The following is a 25,390-nucleotide window of genomic DNA, read 5'->3' as shown; positions in this document are numbered from 1 at the left end:
TCTTATTTGGGGAAAGGAGCCTTGTGTCTGCTTGCTGTTCCTACACCCCTGATTGCTGGTAGCACACAATGCACAGCTTTTCTTCCACCACCAGCACTGGTCAGCCCCTGACTGCTGCTGACATGTCAGCAGCGTTGATTACGCTGTTGGTTTCACAGATGGGTGCTTCTTGTTCAAAGCCTTCAAAATGAGGAAACATTTAGCTAATGCCTTGCACTACATAAAGAGATCAAAAAGGTCTAAAAGCTATCTGCTAGTCTTCTGCTACAAGCAATTAGGGTAATACTGAATCCAGCCCAAATCACATAGTAATAAATATTTTAGCTATCCCTTAAGCGTGTATTGATATTCAAGGCTGTCTGCTGGTAAATAAAACAATCAGAACTAAATTTCTCTTTGAATCTGGGCTATTCTGTGTTTCCAGCACTCACAGGGTTTTTTTTTCATTCTCTTTCTGTCTGTCTCTCTCCCTCTTATTTTGTCTCCAGAGAAAATTATTGTCTGCCTGGAAATCAAGTTACAGTGCTAACTGAAATAGTGGCATGTTATATACGGAACAGGGGGCCAGGCTGGCAATTTGCTGGGAGCCTCTGGGGTTTGTTGCCTTGGCCAATGTAGAACAGGCCAATATAGAACAGGCTGCAGCCAACTTTCTATTTGATCAGAGGTGAATCCTGAAAAAAACAGCAGATCCTGTTACAGGAAGCTCCATCTTCATCTCAGCATGCCAGTGGGTGCTTTTGTGCTGGATCATTTGGTCTTGCTGCTTCTGCTTGCATGGATCACGGTCTGTGTTGGGGAACAAATCTGATGGTCTCAATTTTTATTTATTTTTTTTCTCATTCTTCCTGTGCATCCAGATATATAGTGTAAATGCAGTTCATTTTCAAAGCCAGTCACACATGCTCAGTGTTTCACTTGTAACCCCATACGACTATAAATTAGTGGGCATGGGTACCATAGAAGAGTTCACCTTATAAGTCAGAATGCCAAGATTTTTTTATAGACCCCAAACTTATTCTTTTTGGTCATTTTTATGTGCAAGCTCCGGTATCAGAATCTCTCCAATGTTGCTTTTAAGGTACATCTTTGAAAAATTAGGGGTGTCATCCAACTCAATATAAACAGAAAATGTGTTGAAATAGTTCTGTAGTCTAACATTGAAAATATCAACTCCGTAATGTGTGAGGACATCCTTGAGGCACCTCCTAATGTCAGTTCTAGTGACGATAATAGCCTGAAAATTGTTTTCAAAACATGGTGCTGTGACTTCCCTAGGTTTCTAGTACATTTATAACGGCTCCATTTACACATAGAGTTGTAGTTATCTTCCTCAAGTGAGTAAACATTGCAGCTGATTTTGATGACCCTTTTTCATTGCAATAAGGTGTGAAAAGTTCGTCAATGTGAACAGTGAAAAATTATTTAGCCCAGCAGGGCACCTCACTGCCAACAATTCTTTGAGCAGAATTATCATATGCAGCCTCATATGTGTTGTTCAGTATGGAATTTAAAATGTTTTCCCAATCTCTAGCATCTGTTCCTGTTTTCTTTCATAGCAGAGGTGTGCAAAAGTGTCAGTAAAATACAGATAGGTTGGTCTGTGCTATAAAGTCCCGCTGCCATAGATGTTTCTGGAGTAGAAAAAAGTCATGCCTTGCATTTCCGTGCCAACAGAACTCATCAGAAGACGACTCTTGTAGGCTTATTTCAGGATTGGTGTAGCTGTACCAGCAAGGATACCTCTTTATCAGCCTACGTCCTATCTTCAGAGGGAGTGCAGTTGGGATGCAGAGACTGAAGGGCACAGTCTTACTGAACCTTTGCTCGGGGGTGTAGTGCTCCTGTTGTCCATGTTAAGCACTTACCAGTTCATTATTTCATCTGCCTTAAGGGCTTCAGAACACATCGCGTTCAGGATAGAGCCACAAGTGGTCAGTTGCTTTTGGGGGCCTTTGGAGGAGGCTGGCATCCCGAGAAAAAAACCCATAATCAACAGAGACCGGGAGAGGAGGACAGAGCCAAGTCATTTTCTGTCGTTGCACTTCATCACAATGCAGGATGAAAGAGCTCCCCATTCATCAGCTCCCCCCCTCTCTAAGAAATGACCCTATGCAGGGGAGTCAGCTTTGTTGTGCCACCTCACCTTCTGCCCTTGACAGAGTTCAATTGCAGTTGAGTTCTATTGGAAAAAAAAGGAGGAACTGTTTATCTGTAACAGGTTACTTCTCACCTTCTGTGAAAAAATCAATGAGCGGTTCTCAGGTTATCTAACCTCCCTTAGTAATTCCAGGGGAGAAGACAATACAGCTTTAGGGTTTAGGAAGGAATCTCAAAATGATGGGGTGGTATCTGAGACATCTTCATTTGATTCCCACCTGGCTTCAAGAGAGGTTCGGGTTGGATATTAGGATAAACTTCTCCAAAAGAGTGATCAGGCACTGGAACGGGCTGCCCAGAGAGAGATGGTTGAGTCACTGTCCCTGAAGGTGTTCAAGAAACGTGTGAACGTGGTCCTAAGGAATATAGTTTAGTGGACAACACTGCGATAGGTAGATGGTTGGACTATATGATCTTGGAGGTCTTTTCCAATCTTAATGTTTCTGTGATTCCCCTTTTTCTCTGTTGCTATTCCCTTTCAGATGAAAAATAATAGTAATAAAATAAGAGACCTATGTCTTGTTCTCAGTCCCAAGTTTAAAAGCTTTTCTCCAGAGATGTTTGCTTGTCTTTACACTGCATGGAGGATAATTTTACCAATAGGATATTTGTCAACCAGGAAACAACTGCGTCCCTGCCCAATAATTGCTGGAGTCTCAAAAGAATGTTGATCACTTGTGGCTGAGTTTGCAGTGTCAAGATGCCTCAGTAGAGCAGACAACAGCCTCAGCTGCTGCAGAGCGAAGTACTAATGTGTAACCTTATCAGACTGGTCTGACAATGCAACAAGGCATTTGGTTACTGCCTCTCTGCAGCTGCTTCAAGCTACATAGCAAGGGTAAATGGAGCATCTAATTTCGGCCCGCATTAGGCTTTGGGTGTTGCAGTGGGGAGAAAGAGAAACTTCTGAAAATCACTAGAGAATCATGAGTTCTTGTGGCGTTCAGTAAGGCAGGTTCACTGTGGTACCCATGACTCATAACCCCCATTTGACAGCTAGATATTTTGTGTTATCACACAATTTCTTGTGGCTTTTAAAATACCACCATCTATCAGAATGTGCAAGTGTTTGCAGTGCTGGCACTGAATGGTTAAAATGCTGCTTTTTCGTAACTATAACTTTATAACATAACCTTGGGAATTAATCTCCCTAGTTGTTAAGGCAAGAAAGTAATTGGATTTTCTTTCAGGTAACTTTTCTTGCCCCCACCCCTCCACCACCACCCCCCCGTTTTCTGTACCAATCATGAAAGCATGGGTAAGCACTTGCATGTTCTTCTCAGGAATAATTAGTGATGTTTCACCAATTACCATTTGCTGTTTTATAACAGGTTCGTTTTTTTCCCAACAACTTTTTATAAACATTACTTGTAAGAAATGTTCTTCCATATTTCAGAGTTCTTTACAATTTAGCTCTTGCTTGCTGTCCCCCCCTTTAAACCTCATCTGTCCAAATTTAAGCTGAAATAAATTTTTTTTCATTAAAAATGGAAAGAAACTCAAGAGCTTCCACTGTGCCACAGGAGTGTGCATTGGAGAGAATCTTTGACTGGGCGTCCAGTCTCCAAAGTGCGTGAAATACTGAATAAATAAACTTGGGGAATAAGTTCCTTTTTCCTTTTTACATCCAATCATAAGTAATTAAAAAAATAAGATTTATTATATCATTTCTGTTCCCATTACTTCATCTATACAATTACGCAGTTGTTCTTGGTCCTACATATGATCCAAGGCTTATGGGCTCTTCAGTTGTGATTTGTCCATTAATTAAAGGGAAGATAATGTAGTGCAGTGGGTGGAGCTGGGGACCAGGAATCAAAGCATCTGAGCTCTTCCTTCTCCGTTGGTGACGTGAGGAAAGTCACTTGTACCTCCTGATCCATATTGTCTCTGGGACTCTCAATATAATTATGTTAAAGTGCCCCCAGGCAATGAAATGAAGGCTGAAATGGCAATATAGCGAGTGCTTCCTTTCTCAAGCTCCACAGAGATGTTCAGCTGCAGGTTTCAGGTCAAGTCCCTTTCAGGTCCTTCAGCAATATGCCTCTTATAATTATGGAATAACATGCTGGTGCCTATTATGTACTTCTTTATGAGGAAAACATTCAGCTAGTCTTTGAGAATGATTGAGCATCAGCAGTGATGGATAGAAAGGACTGGCTTGGTTTCTGAGGTCCCAGAGCTTGTATGAACCCGGGAGGAGGAAGGAGGATTCTTTCCTATTCCTTCCTTATTATGGACATGTGGGTATTTCCTGTGATGTTCTGGGAAGAGAGAACAGGAGTTCCCACTCTACTGACACCCCTAACAGTCATTACACTCCGTTTTTATCTGTATCTGTTTTAAAAAAAGAAATCAAATGAGACAAAAAGCAGACGAACAGTAAAACCTCTGTATGAACAAATAGACCAGGGGAATAAACAATAGGAAATAGCCAGCATATCCCTTTCTGAGTCTTTCAGGGAATTCCATGTCTTGGAGAAAAAGCTGGAAATGAGGAGGAGCCCAGAAGAAAGACCAGCATGAGATGGTTGGGATCGTTTTTCACTGCCAGGACTGCACTGTGTTGTTTCTCCTTTTACAACTCATCGGCAGGCATTATTACCTGGTGAAGAAATTTGTTTTGCAGCTCATCCTGAGCCCTCATAAATCATTAATGCCTGGCTAAGCACAGTGTGAGCATTACAAACACTCTGAGAATGAGGGCCCATTCTGATATAACCTTGTGTCCAATACTAATGCCTGCTAGTTATTTAGCAATACAAAGGGGCCTCGGCTAGGAAGATCGATGAATCAATGCAGTCTCCTGACTTCCTTCTCCTCTCCACCTGCCTCTTCTCTGTATGGTTCAGAAACTGAACTGCAAAACATGGGACTGTGTGTAGTCAGCTCTGTAGAGGGCAGCATGACAAGTCTGGGGCAAAGGAAGGAATTAGGTCCTCCAAATGGGAAAAGGGAGCTCCAAATTCTGATTAGGGCTTGTTCTGATTTCTTTCTTATGAGCCAAATGGCACAGCTGTTCCAGACCTGTGTTTTGTGCTTTGCATCCTTTAATGAATGCATGTGGCGTAAAACACACTGGAGTGTGGAAAGTATGTAAACAGAAACTGGGACCAGGAACTGCAGGACTGGATGTAATTAAAGGGTGTTCAGCAAAGTCCAAGTAATGAGTCTGTTTCCTGGGGAGCTGTCTGAGGGCTTAGACGTTCCAGTCGGCTCACACACTTACAGCAGATAGCACAGAGAGCTTCCATCACTGAGAGGCTGAACTTCAGCTCTCATTATTCAGCCATCTTGACCACAGTCTTGATGTTAAGGATGGTCTGTACCACCTGCTCACCCTGAGCCCACCCTCCAAAAAAACCCAGCCGAGTCAGAATGAAAGTAAACCCTATTTCGTCTTCTCTCTCAGAGCACAGGATCCATTTGTGTGGTTGCTATGCAGTTGTGTCTTTGAACACTAAAAGTAAGTGATCGTCAGCTTTATAAGGAGAAAATGGAATGAGGTGAGATGTAGAATGACCTCTTGTGTAAGTGTACATACAATCTTGAACTTGGGTGACTTAGTCTTGGTTGCCTTTGTCTTGAAAGACTTCTGCAGGGAAGATTGTAAGTGGCTGCCACAGATACTAAAGAGAAGGAGCTTGAAGGGGAACATAGGAAAAATGCCATTGTTGTGGGTGGAGGACAGTAGGTAGGCAAATTTGAAAAGGAAATGACAGAAAAAACAGAAAACACACGTGAAATTGAGTAGAGGATATGAGAGGCTGTCGGAAAGTTGAAAGGGGAAAGTAACTTTCTTTAAGGCGTGAAATGGTAGCAAGTTGGTCCAGAGGAAAACATGGGTACTCCAAGTGAAAGTGGGAACGTGGGCCAAGGGAAAAGAGTCTTTTGTACGTGAAAAGGAACAGAAACTTACCTCCTCTACAATCCACCAAAAAATATGCAGCCGTCAGGGTTTAACCCAACAGGTAGCACAGCGACTGAAATGTTGGTGTGATATCAATACAGTTTTTCTCCTAAAATTCAACATAGCCCAGTATCAGACATTAAGGAGGTAGAATCAACTCCGTCCCAGCTGAATGAAGGACAGCAACAGAGAAAAGACATAATGCCATTCCTGTGAAACCAAAGGCGTTAGTTACTTGGGCTCTAAATCAGGCAAAACACCCAGAGTATCCGTGGTCCTTCACTAGGGCCTGCGTCGTTGTGCTTCAGCTGAGATAAATCCCTTAAAAATAGCCCCTGCTATAGCACCCACAGGACAGAGTGGTTTATTTTCCTCTATTATAGATCTGACACAACCTGCTGTTACTTCCGTGCCCTCTCTAATGATCTGCTTGCTCTCTGGAGAGCACTGACCCATTTCAGCACAGAATAATTAGCCTTTCAGACACTACTGTGTTTCCATTAAATAGACATAAATGTGCAAGGTGACATTTATTTACTTAGGCCTGAAAAATGTGCGCTACAGATGTTGGGGCTTGGGAGAACTTCTATTTGTTTTGACACAGCAGTTTACATTTGTATGTTTTGTGTTGTTTAACCTCTGGTGTTTCTCTCTTGTGGAGTTTCACTGGGGGACAGGAGAGCACAAAGATTATTTGGGTCCCTATTTCATAAGGCCATTTGGCAATGCTTTGGCAGCACAGTGCCCAAACCTGACACAGTGGCTTTAAACTTAATTCTAGTAACACATGCCAGCTCCTTTTAACTTTGGATTCCATGTAAAGAAATGTTGATTTACAGATCTGTCTGAAGAAGGATGTGCTTAGGATGTTACAGTGAGAAAATGAGAACCTTGACCTATTGCAAACAAAATAAAACCAAAACTCTTTAGTATTTAAAATCAGCTCTTTTATCATCTTGATCACCGGCTTTTGAACAGCCAGACTATTGCCTAGGTGAAAAGTATATTATTCATCTTGATAGCCACTTTGGCCCACAGAGTTGGAGGGAAGGCTTACCCTTAAAAGTTCAACTGGTTTATAAAACATGTAGGTTGCTCAGCAGTTCACATCCACACATGGAGATGTGGCATGCTGTCATTCCATTCCGTTAGTACCACTAGGCTTTATAAAAGGAGGCATCAAGCAAGGTAGGTGCTTTATTGCAGGATGGAAACACTTTCATAGGTTATTTTAATCATTACAATTCTTTCATGATGTGTGAAAGTTGATTGTTGCTGTAAATGAAGCCATTGAAGGCAAAAAATAAAAATGCTGCGATGGTAAAAATCCTTGGAGTGCAAAAAATGGGAATTACTATAGAAGGCAGTAATTTATTCTCTGTGTGAGGTTATTTTTTATCATAAGGATGCTTTTAAACTAATTCTGATATGTATATATTGTAATCTATAGAGCTGAGGTATATTCCAAGATGTATTGATAATTCATTTAATTGTGTATGCAATTTAATCTATATATTATTTATAAGTACTATTTTACTCTGTTAACTGAGAGGCTTAACACAATTTTACTATGTTAAGGCTAAGTTATTTTTGCAGGTCTTGTGGTTTTATTATTTTGACCCATATCCAGTTCATATTACATCATACCATATTTTTACTAATATTATTCTAGTATGTTCAAAGCTTATTTGCATTTGGATAGAAATTCATTAACTCTTGATTTTTATTATAACAAATTATTTTAACTTTTCTGTGATATTGCATTCTCTGTGTTTCTGATTTGCTGATGCTTAAATATTTTGTTTTCATTGTAACCTTTCCAAATTCAGGATTGTTTTTGCTTTTTTTTCTCTATATGTTTCCGTTGTTTAGACCTACTGGTTCCTGCTTTTTCTTTTTCCTTTTTTTTAATTTTTTTAATATGTTATGCTTGTAACTTCTGACTGTCTGTGTTGAGCCAATCTTACCAACAAAAATATCAGTTATTTCCTGTTTCTCTACTTCTTTACAAAAAAAAAAAAAAAAAAAAAAAAATTGAAAAGTAAAAAGTAAAAATAAAAAACTCTTAATGGGAACCCTGGCACTGTCTGTCTTCTCTGTTCTGCAGAAATGTTGAAGGAGTTGAACCAGCAACGCAGAGCGAAAGAGTTTACAGACCTGAAAATTATTGTTGAAGGCAAAGAGTTTGAAGTCCACCAAAATGTTCTAGCTTCCTGCAGCTTGTATTTCAAGGACCTGATTAAAAGGTTTGCCTTCCTTCCAGCTGTGATCTGCTCTGTTCTTTTGTAGGGCGCATTTGTGTCGCTTTTTTTTCCTCCCCTCTCTTGCAGGTTTATGAAGATTGAATCTCCTGTCACAGAGCCAGTAGCCATTCTTTCCACTTCCTCTGAATGTATTTCCAAACTGAGACTCAGATCCATTTGTTACACATCTGACTCGTACAGTGTAATTATTTCTGATCAGTAGAGGCCTGTTTTGGCCGAAGAGAGTGTTCCACTACTGAGAGATCTAAGATTAAACTGATCTGCTAATAGCAATTCAGTAGCTGATCTGCTGATAGGCTCCGACTAAACACTATCGCTGTCCATGCTTTCAAGGGACTCCATCACATCTGACAGAAGTTTATCCTTCAAGCTACACTGAGCTGTCAGCATTCTGGGGAACGATGCTGAGACGTCGTGCTAATAGAGGATTTTGATGAGCTTGATCCCTTCACCCTGAAATCTTTGTTAACATGCTTTTGCGTGCCTTTTATGGGCAAAGGGATTGTTATTTTTATTATCCAGGGATTTTTGAGAGAATTAAAAACAACTGATGAATTTCTCTGTAGAAAAGATTGGAAATAAGACTTTTTTTTTTTTCCTGGTCAAAATATAGCTCAGTCTGCATATTAGACAAAGCATAGTTGTTTGCCACAAACACTTGGCTTTGGGTAGGTGCAATACATACATTTTCTAAACATCAGGTCTCCGCCTTCACATTTTCCCCCCTCTGTTTCTAGCTGATTGATTCTAAACAGTGCATGATAATCTTTTTTTTCCATTACATTGATTTTTCAATTTGTATGCTTCATATACTTGCATAGGAATAAATTGGCACTCTCATATTATTAGTAAGTTAGAGTAGCAAGTAGGGAGAAAAAAAACCACGAGGATAACTTTCATTTTTCTCTCAATCATCAGCAAATTAATGCAGCTGCTGATTTTGCCTTGCAGTATTTTCCTGAGCAGACTGAGCCTGGACTGTGCTAAAAAATGGGATTAAAGAACATTTTGCTTGCTTCAAATCCTGTATTTAAATTTCGCCAACTAACACAATAGTGACTGTATTTTATTTCAGGATGGCATATTGGCTGGTATCTCCTTTCAGTGTATCATGTCCTTTTGCACAAAGCTGGTTTTATAATTATGGATATATATTACACTTCTATGATATAACTGTGCTGACTGCCTTATCAATTATTCATAAAAAATATGTTGGCCTAGGAAGCATGTCTTTTCCCCTCTGTAAATCTAATGATTGCTAGCTGTAGCTACAGACAGATCTCTCCTGTCCTTTCTCTCTGTCTGCTCATTATCATTTAATAGTAAAGTCTGGAGAATATGCTTTTAGGGTGACAAGGTGTAGAGTCTGGAGGGAATGAAGATCTTCTCATAATCAACTTAGAGAAATATAAAAACTGACTGGCCAAAGACCGTCATCTGCATTTGCCTGCAAAGACATCTGCTTGTGTGCATAAATCACCAGGCAGCATCTATTTTTAGAGAAACATTGCTGCTGTATTATTTCCTTACCAAATGGAGATATAGTTCACATCTAAAGCTGTTTTGGTATGCGCTCATTTAAAACAAACAAACAAACAAAAAATTAATTAAATTCTCTGAAAAGAGACTCTAAGAGCAAAATCCTACATTTCAGCATTCTTGCTTGTCAGTTGTTCACACAAAGCTCACACGTGATGCAGGAAAAAAATAGCCAGAGGTTTAGCCCATTTGCCAACCTCACCATTTTTTTGCTTTCTTTCACATCATCATCAGCAATAAGTACTGCAGAGGTTGATTTGTGCCCATAGTCAGGTCTCTCCATCCCAATTACCTTCCGTGTACGAGTATAATCTCAGTTGTACACGTGTAACCTTGATGAAGGCTAATGGAGTTGCACAGGTGTATCCAAGGCAAAAATACCTTTATTACTGATGATCATGCTTGAATAGGGAAAAATCCAGCTTGGTGTCTAGTTGAGTTTGCAAAAATGTCAGGTGAGAAAAATAAATATTCACCTGTAAATTGATCAAATGTGTCTTTGCAAGACAATAAACTTAGGAGTACAGAGGGGAATTTCTGAAGACTTGCTTTCTAGAGGATATTTGTGGTATAGAGCTTAGTCCTTTTAGAAACCCCATGAAGTCAATGAAATCGTTCATTGAAAGAGACGATCAGTACTTTTCAGGATCATGCCCTTAGTAATCTAAAATCATTATAGTTCACAGAGTCAGTATGTTTATAAATGCAGCATGTCTAGAATCCTCTCCCGATATTTATTAGTAGCTCCTTTGAGATGGCACTTATGGCTTAATGTGATTTATATTGCACTCTTTGTATTATTATAGAAATCAAAACAACAAATGGCATTTTTTCGTGAAGAATAAATGAGATCTCTCTATGTTAAATATAACATAAAAGCCATTTCAGCTAGTGAGCGCTAGGGTTAAACTCTGGAGCCGTTCCAACTGGAGGCACCAGTAGATTACTAGAAACTTCAGTGGGAAGATGATCTATTCATGAAGACGCTCTGTGCATCCATATAGAGATGCAGGGAAAAAAAAAAAATTATACATTTTGAGAGTATTTACTTCAGCTGTTCTTTGCCATGGGCTAGTTACTGTTAACCTCATGTTCTGCCATCGATTCAGCTGTGTGTTGTACTTGGTATCTGACAGTAGAATAGCAATTGGTGTCTCAAAAGAATAAAAATGAAATGTTCAAAACCAAATAAGATCAATTATCCCCTCCTTAAAAAAAACAAAACATAGACAAAAAGCAGAATAGAATGAGAGGTACATGCCCAACAGCAAGACTGTTTGACAAGGATGAGTTGTGGTATTAGTAGGGAAAAAAATGCATTGTTTTCAGCATGCCTTGTGGGAAACTAGATTTGATTGACCAAAACAACTCTAGAATTATTGATTATTTATGAAATAAATTTGACAATGAGAATGCACCTTGAGATCTCTTACTTTCTCATATTCTGGTCTTAATACAGAAAAGTTGTTCTCCCACATGATTTATCTTGGAACAGACAAGTACGGCCCTTTTGAGCCAGTCCTCAGTCTAAGTTCAGCACTGTAATGTTGGAAATGGGTTAACCAGTCCCCTCTAAGAGTTGCACAGCACTCAACCCTAACCCAGTACCCAATATTCTTCCTTCCAGCAGCAGCAGATCATATAAAACACTCTTAGTCTTTTTCAGTACAAAGTCATCTTAAAAAAAAACTAGGTATTAGGAACAGCAGGTGTGAAATGTTCCTGATGTCTGCTGCACTTCACTGCAGGGAAAGAACAGAGGTGAAACATGGGGGCACGTGAAGATGGGTGCATGCTCAAGGCTGCTCTATAGCAGGATATATTGCAGTAATTTCAAGTGTCAAGAACAGTTTTATACAGTTTGAGGAGTGTTAGTTCTCTTCATACAATCATTTTTTAAGTTTAATCTTTTTCTGAATATTTGTGAATGTTTGTGCCTATTTTATAATAGGTATGAGGTTAAGTACTTGTGGCCTTACTGCTTTCTCCTTCAGCCATAGAGCACAAAGAGAAGTTGATGTTTAGGGAAAAGTGGGTGATAAATAGCAGCTGGAATGGGGATCTGGACTCTAAATACCATGTTATGTGTTTTGAGTGCACCATCAACCACAGTTGCTTCCAATTTGTCTGTTTGCCCTCTAATTAACAAACACCTGTGTTTGGGGTATTTAAGAACTCAGTCTTCCCAGAACAAAGGTCTAATTCCTAGTACAAACAATGACGAAAGGCATTCTGGAGGCTTTAAGAAGGAGCTTTATCTGATGGTTGAGGTACCCATATGCGGGCAGATAGGAGTTTTGTCAGGAGCAATTAGAAGTGGTTGTTTCTTGCTGTTAATCCACCAATGTTTAAGCCTGAAGTTGGTACCTAAGGTAGGATTGGTCTGTACTCACCATCTCTCTTCTTGCTGCTCCCTTCAGAAAGGGAGACAGGACACTCCAAGAAATGAGTCAGCTTTCCATAAAATAGGTACCTAAGATAGGATATGAAGGAGGAGACCACCCTTCTTTACTGTTGATAAAGAAAGAGCCAAGGTAATTTAATTAGACCACAAATTTATGGTGGGTGTTATGTTGCTTACTTAAAGGGTTCAGCTTCATCTGGTTGTCTGACCTTCTTCTGCAGTTATGAGGGAAGACAGGAATGTCCAGAAGGCAATTTATCCTACCTTATGATATAGCATAGAGTAGATAACCTTCTGGAAATGCTCATTTTTTATTGCCCAGAGAGAAAGTCCAGTCAGCCAACTCTAGACACCTAAATTGCAGTTGACTAAAGCACATGAGCTATTCCTTCCAGAAATAGTGTTTGTCTGGATGCTACATATGTATGCTTATATAGAGAGAGGAAAATCAGAGAGTAAGGGTCTGTATCTGTATGCCCCTCTTTCAAATTTCCTTATTTAAGCCAATGCTGTAGTTACAGCTCCTTGGTTTGGGAGAGGAGAGGAATAAGTTCTGTGTCTTTCTACCTGTAATAGAAGAAATGAATGGGAGATGCATGGTCCTGTGAGGAGGGAAGGAATGGAAAATCCTATGAGGATGTGTCATTTTTTCCATCTTTGTTTGGGACAGACAAGGACGGCTGCTGGATAAATGGAATGTCTAATATTTCCAAAGAGAGCTAGACCGGAACATTTCAATTTGCTGTTTTCTTCCCCTTAATCCAAGCCAAAATGCTGGAACCTCTACCAAATATTACATTAATAATAGGAAGTACTTGACATTGAAAGCCTTTTCTTGGCCAAAAGGCTGGCTTTTGTAAGCAGACTTCAGTTTTATTTCTCTGTGGTCAGTTACTGAAGATGCGCAGCTCTTGCCTCATAAGCTTTATCTTTTCAAGATAGCCTTTTAACGATGCTTTCTAATCTCGCACTCATACTGAGTGCCTAATTCCACTAGTGCAGAGCAGTAAGTCACATACACAAAGAGCTTCAGTCATAAAGCAAACATTTTTGATGCAGTGTGATCTGGCAAAGCTGTGTTCATCCTTCTTTTCCTAAGGAGCAGAGCCAGTGAGTTCGTGGCCAAATTGCTTTTCCACAATACCTTGCTTCTTTTTGCAAGTATTTCTTTTTTCTAAAATAGGGCTGTATGTACTCCCAGGACTTGGAGGCAGAGCAGGAAGGCGGGAGGCATAAAGCATTTAAGGTGAAAGGACCAAATTCCTTTTACTTCACACCTACACTGAAGACAGAGATGTCATTCTGCATTTTACACCATTGTGAGGAGAGGCAGCATTTGGATGCAAGACAGAGAAACCTGCCGCTATCCATCTGAAGCAGTCTGACAAAACTGCAAAAGCATTTAGGTGTCTGGAAAACAGACTGTCTGGTTTGTGTTTACGTTGTAAAAAGCCCAAAATGAGAAATAGCAGATGAAAGAAAAATCTACTCTTGGTGACCTCTTCATGTTTCCCTGCTTATTAAGAGCCCTGCTTTTAGCTCCAGGAGAAGAGAAGGCAGCATTTCTACATCTGCACGCTTCAGCTCCACCGTAGAGCAGAATGAATGTGGAAACAAATTATAACATTTCTTAGGAAATGGAGAAATAGGGAGTTAAAAATATGATGCTTATGTCAGATGCCGGGAGAGGTATAGCGTATGTAGACGGAGCACCAGTGGTTTCTGCTAAATCATTTAAAGGAGTCTACAGGAATGGGAGGTTGCATGGGAGTATAAAATATTCTTCATCCTTTTACTGCCTGGGTGCTGGCTTGAATTATGCTATGGACGACATTTTCTTTTAAACAAGGAACTGATAATTACTGTGCGATCTAGGCAGGGGAGAGAGAGAGCTTCTGCATTCTGTGCCCCCCTTTCCATGAGCCACACTTACACCCGCATGTCACAGCTGCCTGCTGGGTTTCAAATTTTGCAGCTGTTGGGCCTTGGAAAACATGTTTTCATCAAGCAAAAATGTATGGGCTTCTACGTAAATGAGCTGCAGCTTAGAGATATTCAGCAGTGCTAAGGAATTACAGTCCAACTGTTTCCAGCCCTGGGTGTGGAGGGTGAAGGGTCTGGGCTGGATGCTGGCTCTGCCAGGTGGGACAGATCCATGTGCCTTGCTCAGAAGTGAATCCCAAGTGAGGAGGACAAGAGGGCTCCTTTTCAAGCCTGAAAGTACCATAGAGTAATGAAGCTTCTGCCTCATAATGGCTGCAGCTCACCAAGCACTGTGCAGAAATCACTTAACCTCTCTCTCCTCTCCCACACTGACAGCATCTCTATTTACTGTAGTGTGGGCTCCTCACTCACATAATTTCCAGACACAACTACAAATCCTGTGAATGTTATTCAAGGAATGACAGACTAATCAGCTCTCTTACTTGGGCTAGACCCATCTACAGCCATGCAGCTGTCATGCAACCACTCGTAAGATGCTGGTGCATGTGAAGCACCTGTATTTACTTACATCTCGCAGCCCTGTTAGGCTTGACTGTGTTGAAATTTAGAGGTGAAAGGGGACGGTTATCTAACAAGGTCCAGTTTAAGCTAAATAGATCAAAGACAAGGAGAAGAACTTCCATAGTGCAGGAAGTAGAACTGTGATCTTGAAAGCTGTCATTTTGGGTACCTTCAAAAAGCATACCTTACCTGAAAACAAGAGCAATCAAATCTCTGACTCCAGCGTGTTAGCAGGTCGCACCAGGGGTCAGTCGTTCATTTCCTTTTATTTAAATCATCAAGGATTAGCCACTGCTGGATTGAGGTAATGAATGTGAACGAATATGACCAGGTTATGAGCACGTCAGATTCCGATCCTGTCTTTTTGCTTGTGCAGCACTGGGCTTTGATGCGCTGAGAGTTCAGCAGGGACAGGGCAGGATCTGAATCATAGAATCATTAAGGTTGGAAAAGACCTCTAAACTCACTGAGTCCAACTGTCAACCTATCCCCCCATGCCCATTGACCACGTCCCTCGGTGCCACATCTTCCACATTCCTTGGACACCTCCAGGGACAGTGACCCCACCACCTCCTTGGGCAGCTGTGCCACTGCATCATCACTCTTTCCAAGCAGAAATGTTTCCAAATATCCAACCTGAACCTCCCCTGGTGTAACTTAAAGCCATTTACCTCTCATCCTGTCACAGCTTACCCGGCTAAAGAGTACAATCCCCATCTCTTCAGCCAGCACTGGCAGTGGAAGAGCAACATTCCCTTTCCACGTATCCCATGGCTGTAGGTGATGTGATGTGATGCAATTACCTTTTATTGACGCCCCAAGCATAGACTGCTTCTACAAGTACACCACAGGAACAGCCTGTAGCTGAGTGACAAAGAACTGGTGCATGACAAAATGAGTTCTAATTACTGAAATGGTGATTGGGATCTTTGGGCACTACCATAATTGTTATAGTAGTAATAAATAATAATACTGTGGTTATCATTATTTTATTATTGTTCTCCCTCTAGACATTGCAATGATGAGAAAGCCTTGGATAGACTTACCTAGATAATTACTTGTATAAATTTCACCACATTCCTAAGAAACAGATTTATTAGCTGCATAATGCCAGCTCTCTGCTAAGCTGTTTTTCGATGATGTAATAAATATCATTAAAACAAATCAGATTTGGGTTGGTTGAGGGGGTGAGCTTTAAGCTAGATGAGAATAGATCTTCATTCTGTCATTTTGTTTTAAATCTTCCCATGTAAACTACAAAAACCTGTTTGCATCTTTTATTTACCTTTCAGAAACAGTAGCTCGGACCATTTTGGCACACGTTTGCTGAATTAGGCAGCCAGAAGTACTTTCAAGCAGGTTAGGGCCGCGCTGGCAATGGATTGGCCTGGCTTTTCCCTTCTCCATCTTACAAGAGTCGGTGCATTCTCAGTCCCTAGCAGAAGTCTGGGTCATGGAATGCTATTCTTCCAGGGGCACTTGCTGTTTGCTTGTTCATTCACTTGCTTAAGCCAGCGTCTTGAAACTTGTCATCTTCTTTCTTAAATCTCAGCAGGGAGGCAGATTTCTGCCTCAGACTGTGATCCCAACACTGTAGCCTGCCACTGATCCCTCTACTTTAGAATCAGGCTTTACCCGGCAATTAGGCTGCGTTCCCTCTTTGAATAGCATTAAGGGTCTAGATGAGACGTGGCTCTTTTGTTAGTTTTGTTTTATTCTGGCCGCGTTGTTTGTGAACAAAAGCATTTGCTGATAATCCCATTGCTCGACTTGGTTTGTAATGATCATTTGTGGGATGGTGAATTAGCGGAAGGCTGCTGTGTGCCCCAGCTCACAGCCATTGATTTTCCTCATTTCCGTCATAGAGCAGGTGCAAGCAGACAGCATTTGACCCTAATAAGTTAAACCAGTCTTGCCAAATTTTGTTTGCCTGGAACGAGGAGCATTATTTGTATCAACATCACAGTAAAAAGTGAGCAAATTGATTTGTCGGTCAGGTAAATTTTCGTGACAAATTGGCAAGCCTGTGTTTAAACAGTGTAATTTATTTAATCTTGTGATTTTACTAGTTCTTTATCATAATCGTACAATAGCGCCATTACAGTATATGTTTTCTTCTCTCATGAGACAGATGGATAGAGGCTGAGGCTCAAAGATAGTATTTCTCTACAAGGTAGTATAACGAAGGCAGAGATTTGCAAGTTAATACATTCTGAGCTGATAAAATAATTCCAAGGGAGAAGCAATGCTGGGGTGTAATTTATTTTTTAAAAATCCTGTTTAATAGAACATTCAGTGCCTTATGACATACATATTGCAATGATGTTGCTCTATAAATGTCCCTTCCTGTCATCATTTACGTGATGGATTACCTTGCAGCTGCATAAACTTGAACAGCACAGTAAATAACCTCTGTGCACTGTGTGCACATGCATCTTGGGGTGTGTGTTGTGGGAACGCATGTGGGTCTGTTTGTGCAATGCTGCTTTTATATTTCATGAGCCCGTAATTAGGATAAATCAAGCTCCTTAGTATGAAATACTACTTTCCATGTAGAGTGGCTTGTCGGTTCTGTTCGTAGTTGAAGGTTGGGTAGAATATAACTAAATTTCTTGTTTTATCTCCCAAGATAAATAGATATGTGAGTTTTGAACCATTTAATAACTCTGACGATGAAAAGTCAAGTAGTGGACAGTTAAGATGCAGCAACACAGCACTCTCTTTGCCTGGAATTTCAATGCTATAAGGGTTGTGTTCCACAGTAAACAAGATACTCAGTTTAAATTGTATAGACTTGAACAGGAGTTTTTAATGAGCACATAGCTAACAGACTCTTAAGCCTCGTGAGAAGCTGCCTGTCCCAGTCTGGAGTCCTTTTTCAGTAATCAAAATAATTTGACCGAGATAAAAAGGTGAAGCTTCCCTTCATTTGTATGTTTCATCTTACATAAAAATCTTGGATTTCCTGTTTTCTGTAGACCAAAACACTGAAGAGGGAACAAAACAATTTAATTTGATTTCTTTTCCCCCTATCTTGGTAACAAATATTTTGCTCCAGTGGAATGAAGAAAGAATTAATGTAGGGTAAGCGTTGATGTTGCCAGTTATGAAAAGAAGCTAACAAGATCAGGGTGTCATGCTGATGGGGCAGATTTTGGGAGCGCACAGGCAGCTGCCAGGCCAGGACACTGCTTTGCTCCATGGAGGGAGAGATCAGCCCCAAATATGTGCTTTAGAAGCATATACTGGGATGGAGCTGGAGCTCCTGCTTGCATGCTGGCCATCCTGTAGAGCGCTATGAGCTAAACCTTGTGCTTTTTGTGGAGGTTATTGTGATTCCTGGGCTGTATGAGATCCTAAACAATAGAATTGGAGATTGGAACTAGATGATCTTTAAGGTCCCTTCCAATCTAAACCATTCTGTGATGATAATTATAGTCAGAGATGCCATTGTTTTTTCAATTGGAACTCCAGAGCTAGTCTGATTTGGGAACAGGTTGCCCAGCGAGGCTGTGGGTGCCCCCTCCCTGGAAGCACTGGAGGCCAGGCTGGATGGGGCTGTGAGCAACCTGGGCTAGAGGGAGGCGTCCCTGCCTTCAGCAGGGGGTTGGAAGTAGATAATCTTAAAGGTCCCTTCCAACCCAAACCATTCTATGATTCTATGCTTTCCTGCAGGAAGCAGCAGGTAATGGTGGCAGCTCCCTGCAAGCTGATGGGCTGTGGGTAGGGAGAAAGCAAAAGGCACCAAGTCCCATGTGCCACCTGCTCTTAGTTTCAGCAGTGGTAATTCTGAGAGTGCCTTTATTTTACAAGATAATCATTTATGTCAGCACCATGTGCATCATACCTTTGAGCCCACAGCACAGCGAGTCATATGGCTTCCGATGTAAATAGGTGTCACAAACTGTGTCAGGCCTCCTGTTCCCAGTGAGCCAGTCTGGGAGGAAGTTGAACCAACTGTTCCTAGTCAGTAACTTACATTTACATAAAACGTTTCACATTTTTCATGTTTATCCTGTGCAGATGGCTCCATTTTGAACATCCAGAATTTGTTTTGACGTTGTGACTGTAGCTTGTAAACAGAGAGTTGGCTGGCATCTGCACCAGGGAAAGGTAGCTCTTTGCTTTTCGTCTAAAATGGAGTGAGGCTGCAGCCAAATGGTTAGTCAGTCATGTTGGGATCTGGCTGAAGGCAGCATGTCCAACCCATGAGGGAAGCTCAAATCGGAGGTGATAGCATTGACCGTAAGTTGACAAACGCATCCATTTGTCGCAATGTTTCACTTGCACAGCTGCTTTAGCCAGGCTCTAAATTCAGCTTTGCAACTCCAAGCATCTCACTATTAAATGTTTTGAACCAAATCACGCAGAAGCTACACAAAGTGAATGTGTTGATACAAATACTGCAGTGAGAAGGCATACGTACACATGTATTTATAACTCAACCTGCAGAAAAACTCACTTGCATCCCTATTTAGCTTGAGAACACCAGCACTGATTCTTGTCTTTCTGTATTACATGTATGGAAATGACTTTGAAGGACAAACAAATATCAAAAATGTGAAGTTCTCTACTCATACTTTTGGTCAGATACACTGTAGTCTTGCAGGTGAGGTTTTAAGGTTGTTTTTTGTTGATGTTGCTATCAGTATTTAGACACTGTAGCTCTTTTGTATACGTTAGTTAACAGAAAGGGACATCGGTTTTATTGTTATTTGAAAGAATTTGAGCCACCTTCTGCTTTAAAAAGCAGCCTGTGACTCTTTCATCTTTAGTTTAAGCAATTAAATTGAAGGATAGATAGCCAGAGTGTGTTCAAAGCCTTGGCTTTATTTTGCCAGGCCTAATTATTCCAGACAATACAAAATATTTTTCTGTAACCCCCCTCTTATCCACTGAGAGTATATATGTGCTTCCTGCTTATCTGTTGGTTCAGTTCTGCTTGCACATTGCTCAAGTCTGTCACCTTGCTGGGGAAATACATGATTTGTAAATCTGAAAGAATTCCCCAACAGCTACCATAAAATTAAGCTGTTAAGGAGCTCTTGTGGCTTGTTTAAATGTAGACCTAAACAAACCTCTTTGCTGTTTAGCCCAAGATTAATCTTTTAAAAGTCCTGTTCTAAATCACTTCCTAATTTTAATGAGTTTATATATCAGCCTTTGCCAGATTTTTACTGTCGCCGTTCTCAAAGATTACAGCAGTGATAAAGATAGGACTAAAATTGTTTATTATATATTATTCTTCAGAAGCACAACTTTTTCCCCCAGAGGCTGTTGGGAGAGTTATTGATTTTCTGCCACAGCATGAAATGTGTGACCTTTATAATATGAGCAATGATTACAAGGCCAATAAAATGACATCATTCTATTTAAACTTCAGAGTTCGCAGGGCAAATAGCAGCTTGTGCCACGTTCTGTGATGTCCGTGGACGATAAGTGTACATTGCCTGACTTCAAGTGAGATGGAAGCACTGAGCAGATGGGCTGTTCACCCCCAAAATGCCCACTGTTTTTGCTTGGGGGGCAGGAACCAAGTAAAGCTATAGCTTTTCACAACTCTTAGGTAGGGCAGGAAGTCAATGATGTTCTCAGGGCTGGCATTTCTAAGAGGGACATTTCTAATTGTTTGCTGCTACTGATACTACTGACAAAACTCCTGATGTGAGACAAGATCAGATATTTGGATCACTACTTTCATACATGTTTTCCTCAATCAACTGTGTTTGTTATTACAAGGCTAAATTCTGTTCTTGTAATGCAGCTTTAGTCATTCACTGCAGTTCCTCCACGGTAACTAAGGATAAATCTCAGATATATAAAGTGTAACTGTTGAAAGCATACTGATATGGATGGGTTGATGGTTGGACTAGATGATCTTAATGGTCTTTCCAAACATTAATGATTTTACGATGTTCTAATACAAATGAAAACCAGGAATACAGCAAGCTTCACAAGCTCTAGGCAGGCTCGGAAAGGGATTCCACAACCTGCTTCACTGAAATTGTTTAAGAAGATAAATTTCTGGAACCTATTTCCCACATCAGTCACATCAGCCTGTTTCCACACACTATTTTCTTCTGTTCCTTCAAAAACTCTCCCCTTTTGGATCCATCAAAACTTGCTTCAATCCACTCCCACCCCATTCGCCATCCTGTGCCGCTGTGCCCAACCAGCTCCCAGCAGATTCTCACTTGGTCCAGCAGGGCCATGCACTGGTGTGCTCTCTGCTCGGACAGCACATGCCAGCCATCATTGAGGAAGGAATAGGGATAATTTTCTTCCCCATTTCTGACTCATTGTGCAATATCAATAATCTCTGTAGCTTTGTATTATATTTGCCGTAAGTGGCTCTCGTGATTGATTAAACACCTTAGCTTTTCTTTGGCGTTTAATCAATTGCAGCAGCAGCGGTTTATTGCTTGGTATATTACAAAGTAAAAGAGATTATTACTTAATTATTCTGAAAAATAGCAGCTTGCAGTTGTTGCTCACATCGGTACGTGCCTATGCTAGCATGGGTGTCACATCGTCTTTTCCTCCTCAACTCTGCTCTGGGAGAGAACTCACAGCTCCCTGGGCAGCTGTCACAGGGTCAAACATAGTCCTTCACACAGCCATTGCCAGCACGGTGCAATTAGTGGCATTAAATAAATAATTGCTTACAGAGGGGCTTCCCACAGTGCCAAGTGCCTGATTCTGTCGCTTGCTGGATCCCTCCAAGTCTCACTTAAATTTTAAGCGATGTCCTTATTAACGAGCCCACCTGAATGTGAACTCACTGTCAGGTACTAAGCACTTCTGGAAGCAATTCAGCAAGAATTACATTGGTACCAGGAGGCATCCTGATAGCCCAGGGTGCAGCGGCGGATGTGTGCACAACTGGAGATAAATCAGATACAGCAAATGTTATTGCTGTCTGAGCGTGCAAAGGAAAAAATAATACTTTGTGACATCCTCTTGAGGATCCAGGAAACGGTGACTCTTCTGTTTTAACACCTGAGGTTTTCTGCCATGAGTGCAAAATTGAATTCATATGCAACAGTTCAGAAAGAATACTGTGGTGTGATAAAGCATAAGGACTCAGGGTAGCACTCACATCTCTGCCTGTAAGGATGCCGCAGGTAACATGGTCAGTTCTTAGGGCATTCTTAACCATCTTGTGTGGAGTAGGATCTAACCAACTCATGATTTAGAATTTTAAAAATGGCATTTACTTCTTTGCTTTGCCTCTAACTTTCTCTGTGGTCATAGGCAAGTAATTTTCTTTTCTTTGTCTCTTCATTTGTGTGTGGGAGTAACTGCTGTTCATTACCTTAGAGATGCATACAGAATTAAGTACTGCTAGCTGCTGTCCCATTGTGATAATGGACACCATATACGTTCTGTCAGTAGAAAAAAAAATCTTTAAAGCTCTGATCCTGTAAAGAATTGCATGAACCACAGCAGTGTGCTTGACTCGAACAGTCCTAGTCATGGAAGATCAGTCACAGTGCACCCACTGAACGTTTTAAGCATTTTCCAAAACTATATATTGGATGGAGTGGGGAGTTGGGGGTGGCAGATTCATAATTTTTGTATGAGGGAATACAACTGAAGCTAGTATGCTACTTACTTTTGGTCTATATAGTAGCTGAGGTCTGACCGTCACCTTTCTAGGCAGCTTTGTGAATCCAGGAGGTTGGTAGTGCACTTGCTTATGCTTCAAGCTGGCATTGCCTGTGAATAGTGATGCTTTGGCCAGTCCGTGTAAGTCGTGCAGAATTGTATGCTGGTTTTGTGTTGTTTGTGCAATGGCTTTTGCAAGTACTCTAGCAGAATTGGAGCGAGCAGACGTTGACTGTCCAGTGACTAGGAGAAGTTCATGTTTCTTTGAGAAGGTGCTGGATGGTCCTAACCATTAAAAGAATTTATTTTCTTACTCCAACAGATTTCCCCTCCCCTCCTTGATGTGACAAAATTTATTATCACTTTTGTCTTTCAGGTGTAACCTGTCTTTAGTGTTGCAGACACATCAGCCACCATGCATTAAGAACTGGGCCCTTACTTTAATTCAGTATAATTTTCTTTTTGTCCAATAATTTCACAAGCACTAATCCACACTTCAAATGCAGGAGATACTTTGATTTCCCAAATTGTTCAGCACTTCATGCAGGAAAAACCATAGGCCACAGTCATGAAACTCCTAGAGGATGGCTGCTGGCTTCCTGTGGCAGAGCTGGTTGTTGTTTTCCCCCCTTCCCCCACTTTGCTCTAACCATTTTGTCTGTCTATCTTGTCTTGTATTCAGTTTTCAAAGCAATTGCCATGAAGGGCTTCCTTTTTTTAGTGCCTAAAGGGAACAATAGATTTTTAGAATAAGCATGTAGATTTATATGACTATCTGTTAATGCCTATCGTATCTATCATATATGCACTTCAATATAACGTACGCAGAAGTTCAAGCTAAGTAGAAATTAATATTTATTATTGTTATTTCTGATGAAAAGGTCTTTAAATGTATCTTTAAATGGACATGACATTTAAAATTATTTCAGTACTGGATTCCTGAAAAACTAGATGACCTTTTCTCTTGAAATTGGAGAGGCTTTCTTCCTTAACAGTTATATTATGCACAGAAGATGAGATGTTAACCGAGATGTTAAAATGTATTGTTTCCCTTTGAAAGCTAATCCTGTTCCTCATTTTCATTAATGTTGGCTCATTCGTTTTTCTTTCTTTCCTTTCCTTTCCTTTTCTTTTGCAACTGTTTTTGCATGAAAATGCAGAGTAGCAATAAACAGATTTTTTGTAAGACTTGCTTTAAGACTCTTCTCTTTCAGATCCAGTTAAAGTTTTAAGTTCAGTTATTTTAAAATTCATATTCCGTGGTTCCATAAACAAAAAAAACCAAAAACAAAAAAAAAAAAAAAAAAAAAAAAAAGGGGGAAATATAATGAGGTGCAGAGCAATTTTCTAGCCCTCACTAATCTAAATGCCAACAAAATGGGGATGGCGTAATGTTCGTAATTTCATTGTCTGCTGTTACCAGGTCACCAAGAGACAGTAGCAGAAGTGGGGAGAAGCTGGAATTGGCCATGTCCAACCTCACTGCGGATGTCCTGGAATTACTCCTGGAGTTTGTTTATACAGGTTCTTTGATCATAGATTCAGCCAATGCAAAAACTCTCCTGGAAGCTGCCAGCAAGTTCCAGTTTCACACTTTCTGTAAAGTCTGCGTTTCATTTCTAGGTAAGAATCATTTCATCTAGTTTTTTAGGTTTTAAGATTTACTTCACTTTAAGGTTTGTAAGACTTCCTTTTAACTCATAATAATTAGGAGAGTTAAATGTAATTTAAAAACAAAACAAAAAAAATTAAAAAACCAAACCAAACAAAACCAACCGTGATTTATTTAGGTTGGGGATTGAATGCCAACAAAGTGGCTTACAGAAGATAATCCAGTGAAGTCTAGCCTGTTGTATGAGTGACAATAGCTTTCACAACTTGGATAGACTCTTCTATTGAATCTTGTTTTATGATCGGTGCCACGGTGACATCTTGTTTCACAGATATTGATATCTGTATGGAGACCTGACTATAATACACAAGTTGTTTGTGACAGCAAATATTGGGTATTGCACCTGCCAAACGATGTTGAAGTTGGAGGGGAATTCCCAGGGAGGAGTCAGGATCTGCAATTTCCCTGCACCTGTGAGAAAATCTTTCTGGTGTTCTCATAAACAAGGTCTGATTGAACTGCTGCAGGTTGAATGGTTGCAGGATTTGCTTTTTTGTATGGAGAGGTCTGATGCATGCATATCCTTACAAATAAGTTACTCTGGTAACTAGTGTGCCCTATGTGCATGGGGAGTGTTTGTCCCAGTGAAAGTGTACAGAGTAATCTCATGCCAGTCCCCCTGTCCATTCCCAATGGTCCCATGTGAAGCCTATTCTAATCCACAGCACCATGTCATCCTGCTCTTGCATTTCCTGTATCTTCCAGTACAGACCGTTTCAAAACCATCCAGTGTTACCAGATCAGTTTAGTGAGCTTTACTGGTCCATACTGGAACCAGCCAACCCCATTTCTGTCATGGCAGAACAGGAACCAGAGGTGGAACTCAACTGAAAATCACGTTGGTCCAAATTCCTGTATCACATGCCACTCCCTTAATAACAGGGCTATAATTTCACTTAACAAGACAGTAATCATTTATAAATTATTGATTAACACAAACTTTTTAACACACAAAAAATGTGATCTTGATCTTACATTGCTTACTTCCCATATCCACATTCCAATATATATGTTTTTTGATGTCTGATTTCTGCACTCCCTCAACCCTTGGCTTGCTATGGGAGATGTCATTCTATTTGAACTCCAAATTTATCTTCAGCCCACATGACCTATAGGTTCTTCCTAGTCAATTTTCGCTAAAAATACACATTTCAAATTGCAGCATGTGAAAGATGGAAGTTAAGAAAATGTCAGTCATTTTTTAAAAACAGTCCTCAGACGAGTCCTGTTGTCTATGGTGTTAATTCTTACTGCTAATCTGGCCTGCTGACAAGATTAGTGGTGTGACCAGGCTGGCACCACTGCAGGCGTTCAGTAAAAAATCTGTG

General features: G+C 40.5%; 1 protein-coding gene and 1 long non-coding RNA gene across 7 annotated transcripts in view; both read left to right on the top strand.

Moving 5' to 3' along the window:
* Positions 1 to 25,390, top strand: part of KLHL29 (kelch like family member 29) — a 398,705-nt gene that overhangs the window by 320,074 nt on the left and 53,241 nt on the right. For all 6 annotated transcript variants that reach the window (XM_052688213.1, XM_052688195.1, XM_052688205.1 and 3 more), the window contains 2 exons: positions 8,178 to 8,316; positions 23,814 to 24,013. In XM_052688213.1, coding sequence (XP_052544173.1) covers positions 8,178 to 8,316; positions 23,814 to 24,013 — 339 coding nt within the window. The remainder of the gene's footprint in view (positions 1 to 8,177; positions 8,317 to 23,813; positions 24,014 to 25,390) is intronic.
* LOC128083656 (uncharacterized) lies at positions 11,899 to 14,947 on the top strand. Its single transcript, XR_008208141.1, has 2 exons — positions 11,899 to 12,143; positions 13,461 to 14,947. It is a non-coding gene; the product is annotated as an uncharacterized LOC128083656 (long non-coding RNA).

Source organism: Tympanuchus pallidicinctus, unplaced genomic scaffold, assembly GCF_026119805.1.
Source record: "Tympanuchus pallidicinctus isolate F22 unplaced genomic scaffold, pur_lepc_1.0 scaffold1, whole genome shotgun sequence".
Lineage (NCBI taxonomy): Eukaryota > Metazoa > Chordata > Aves > Galliformes > Phasianidae > Tympanuchus > Tympanuchus pallidicinctus.
This window is presented reverse-complemented; position numbering and strand designations above follow the sequence as displayed.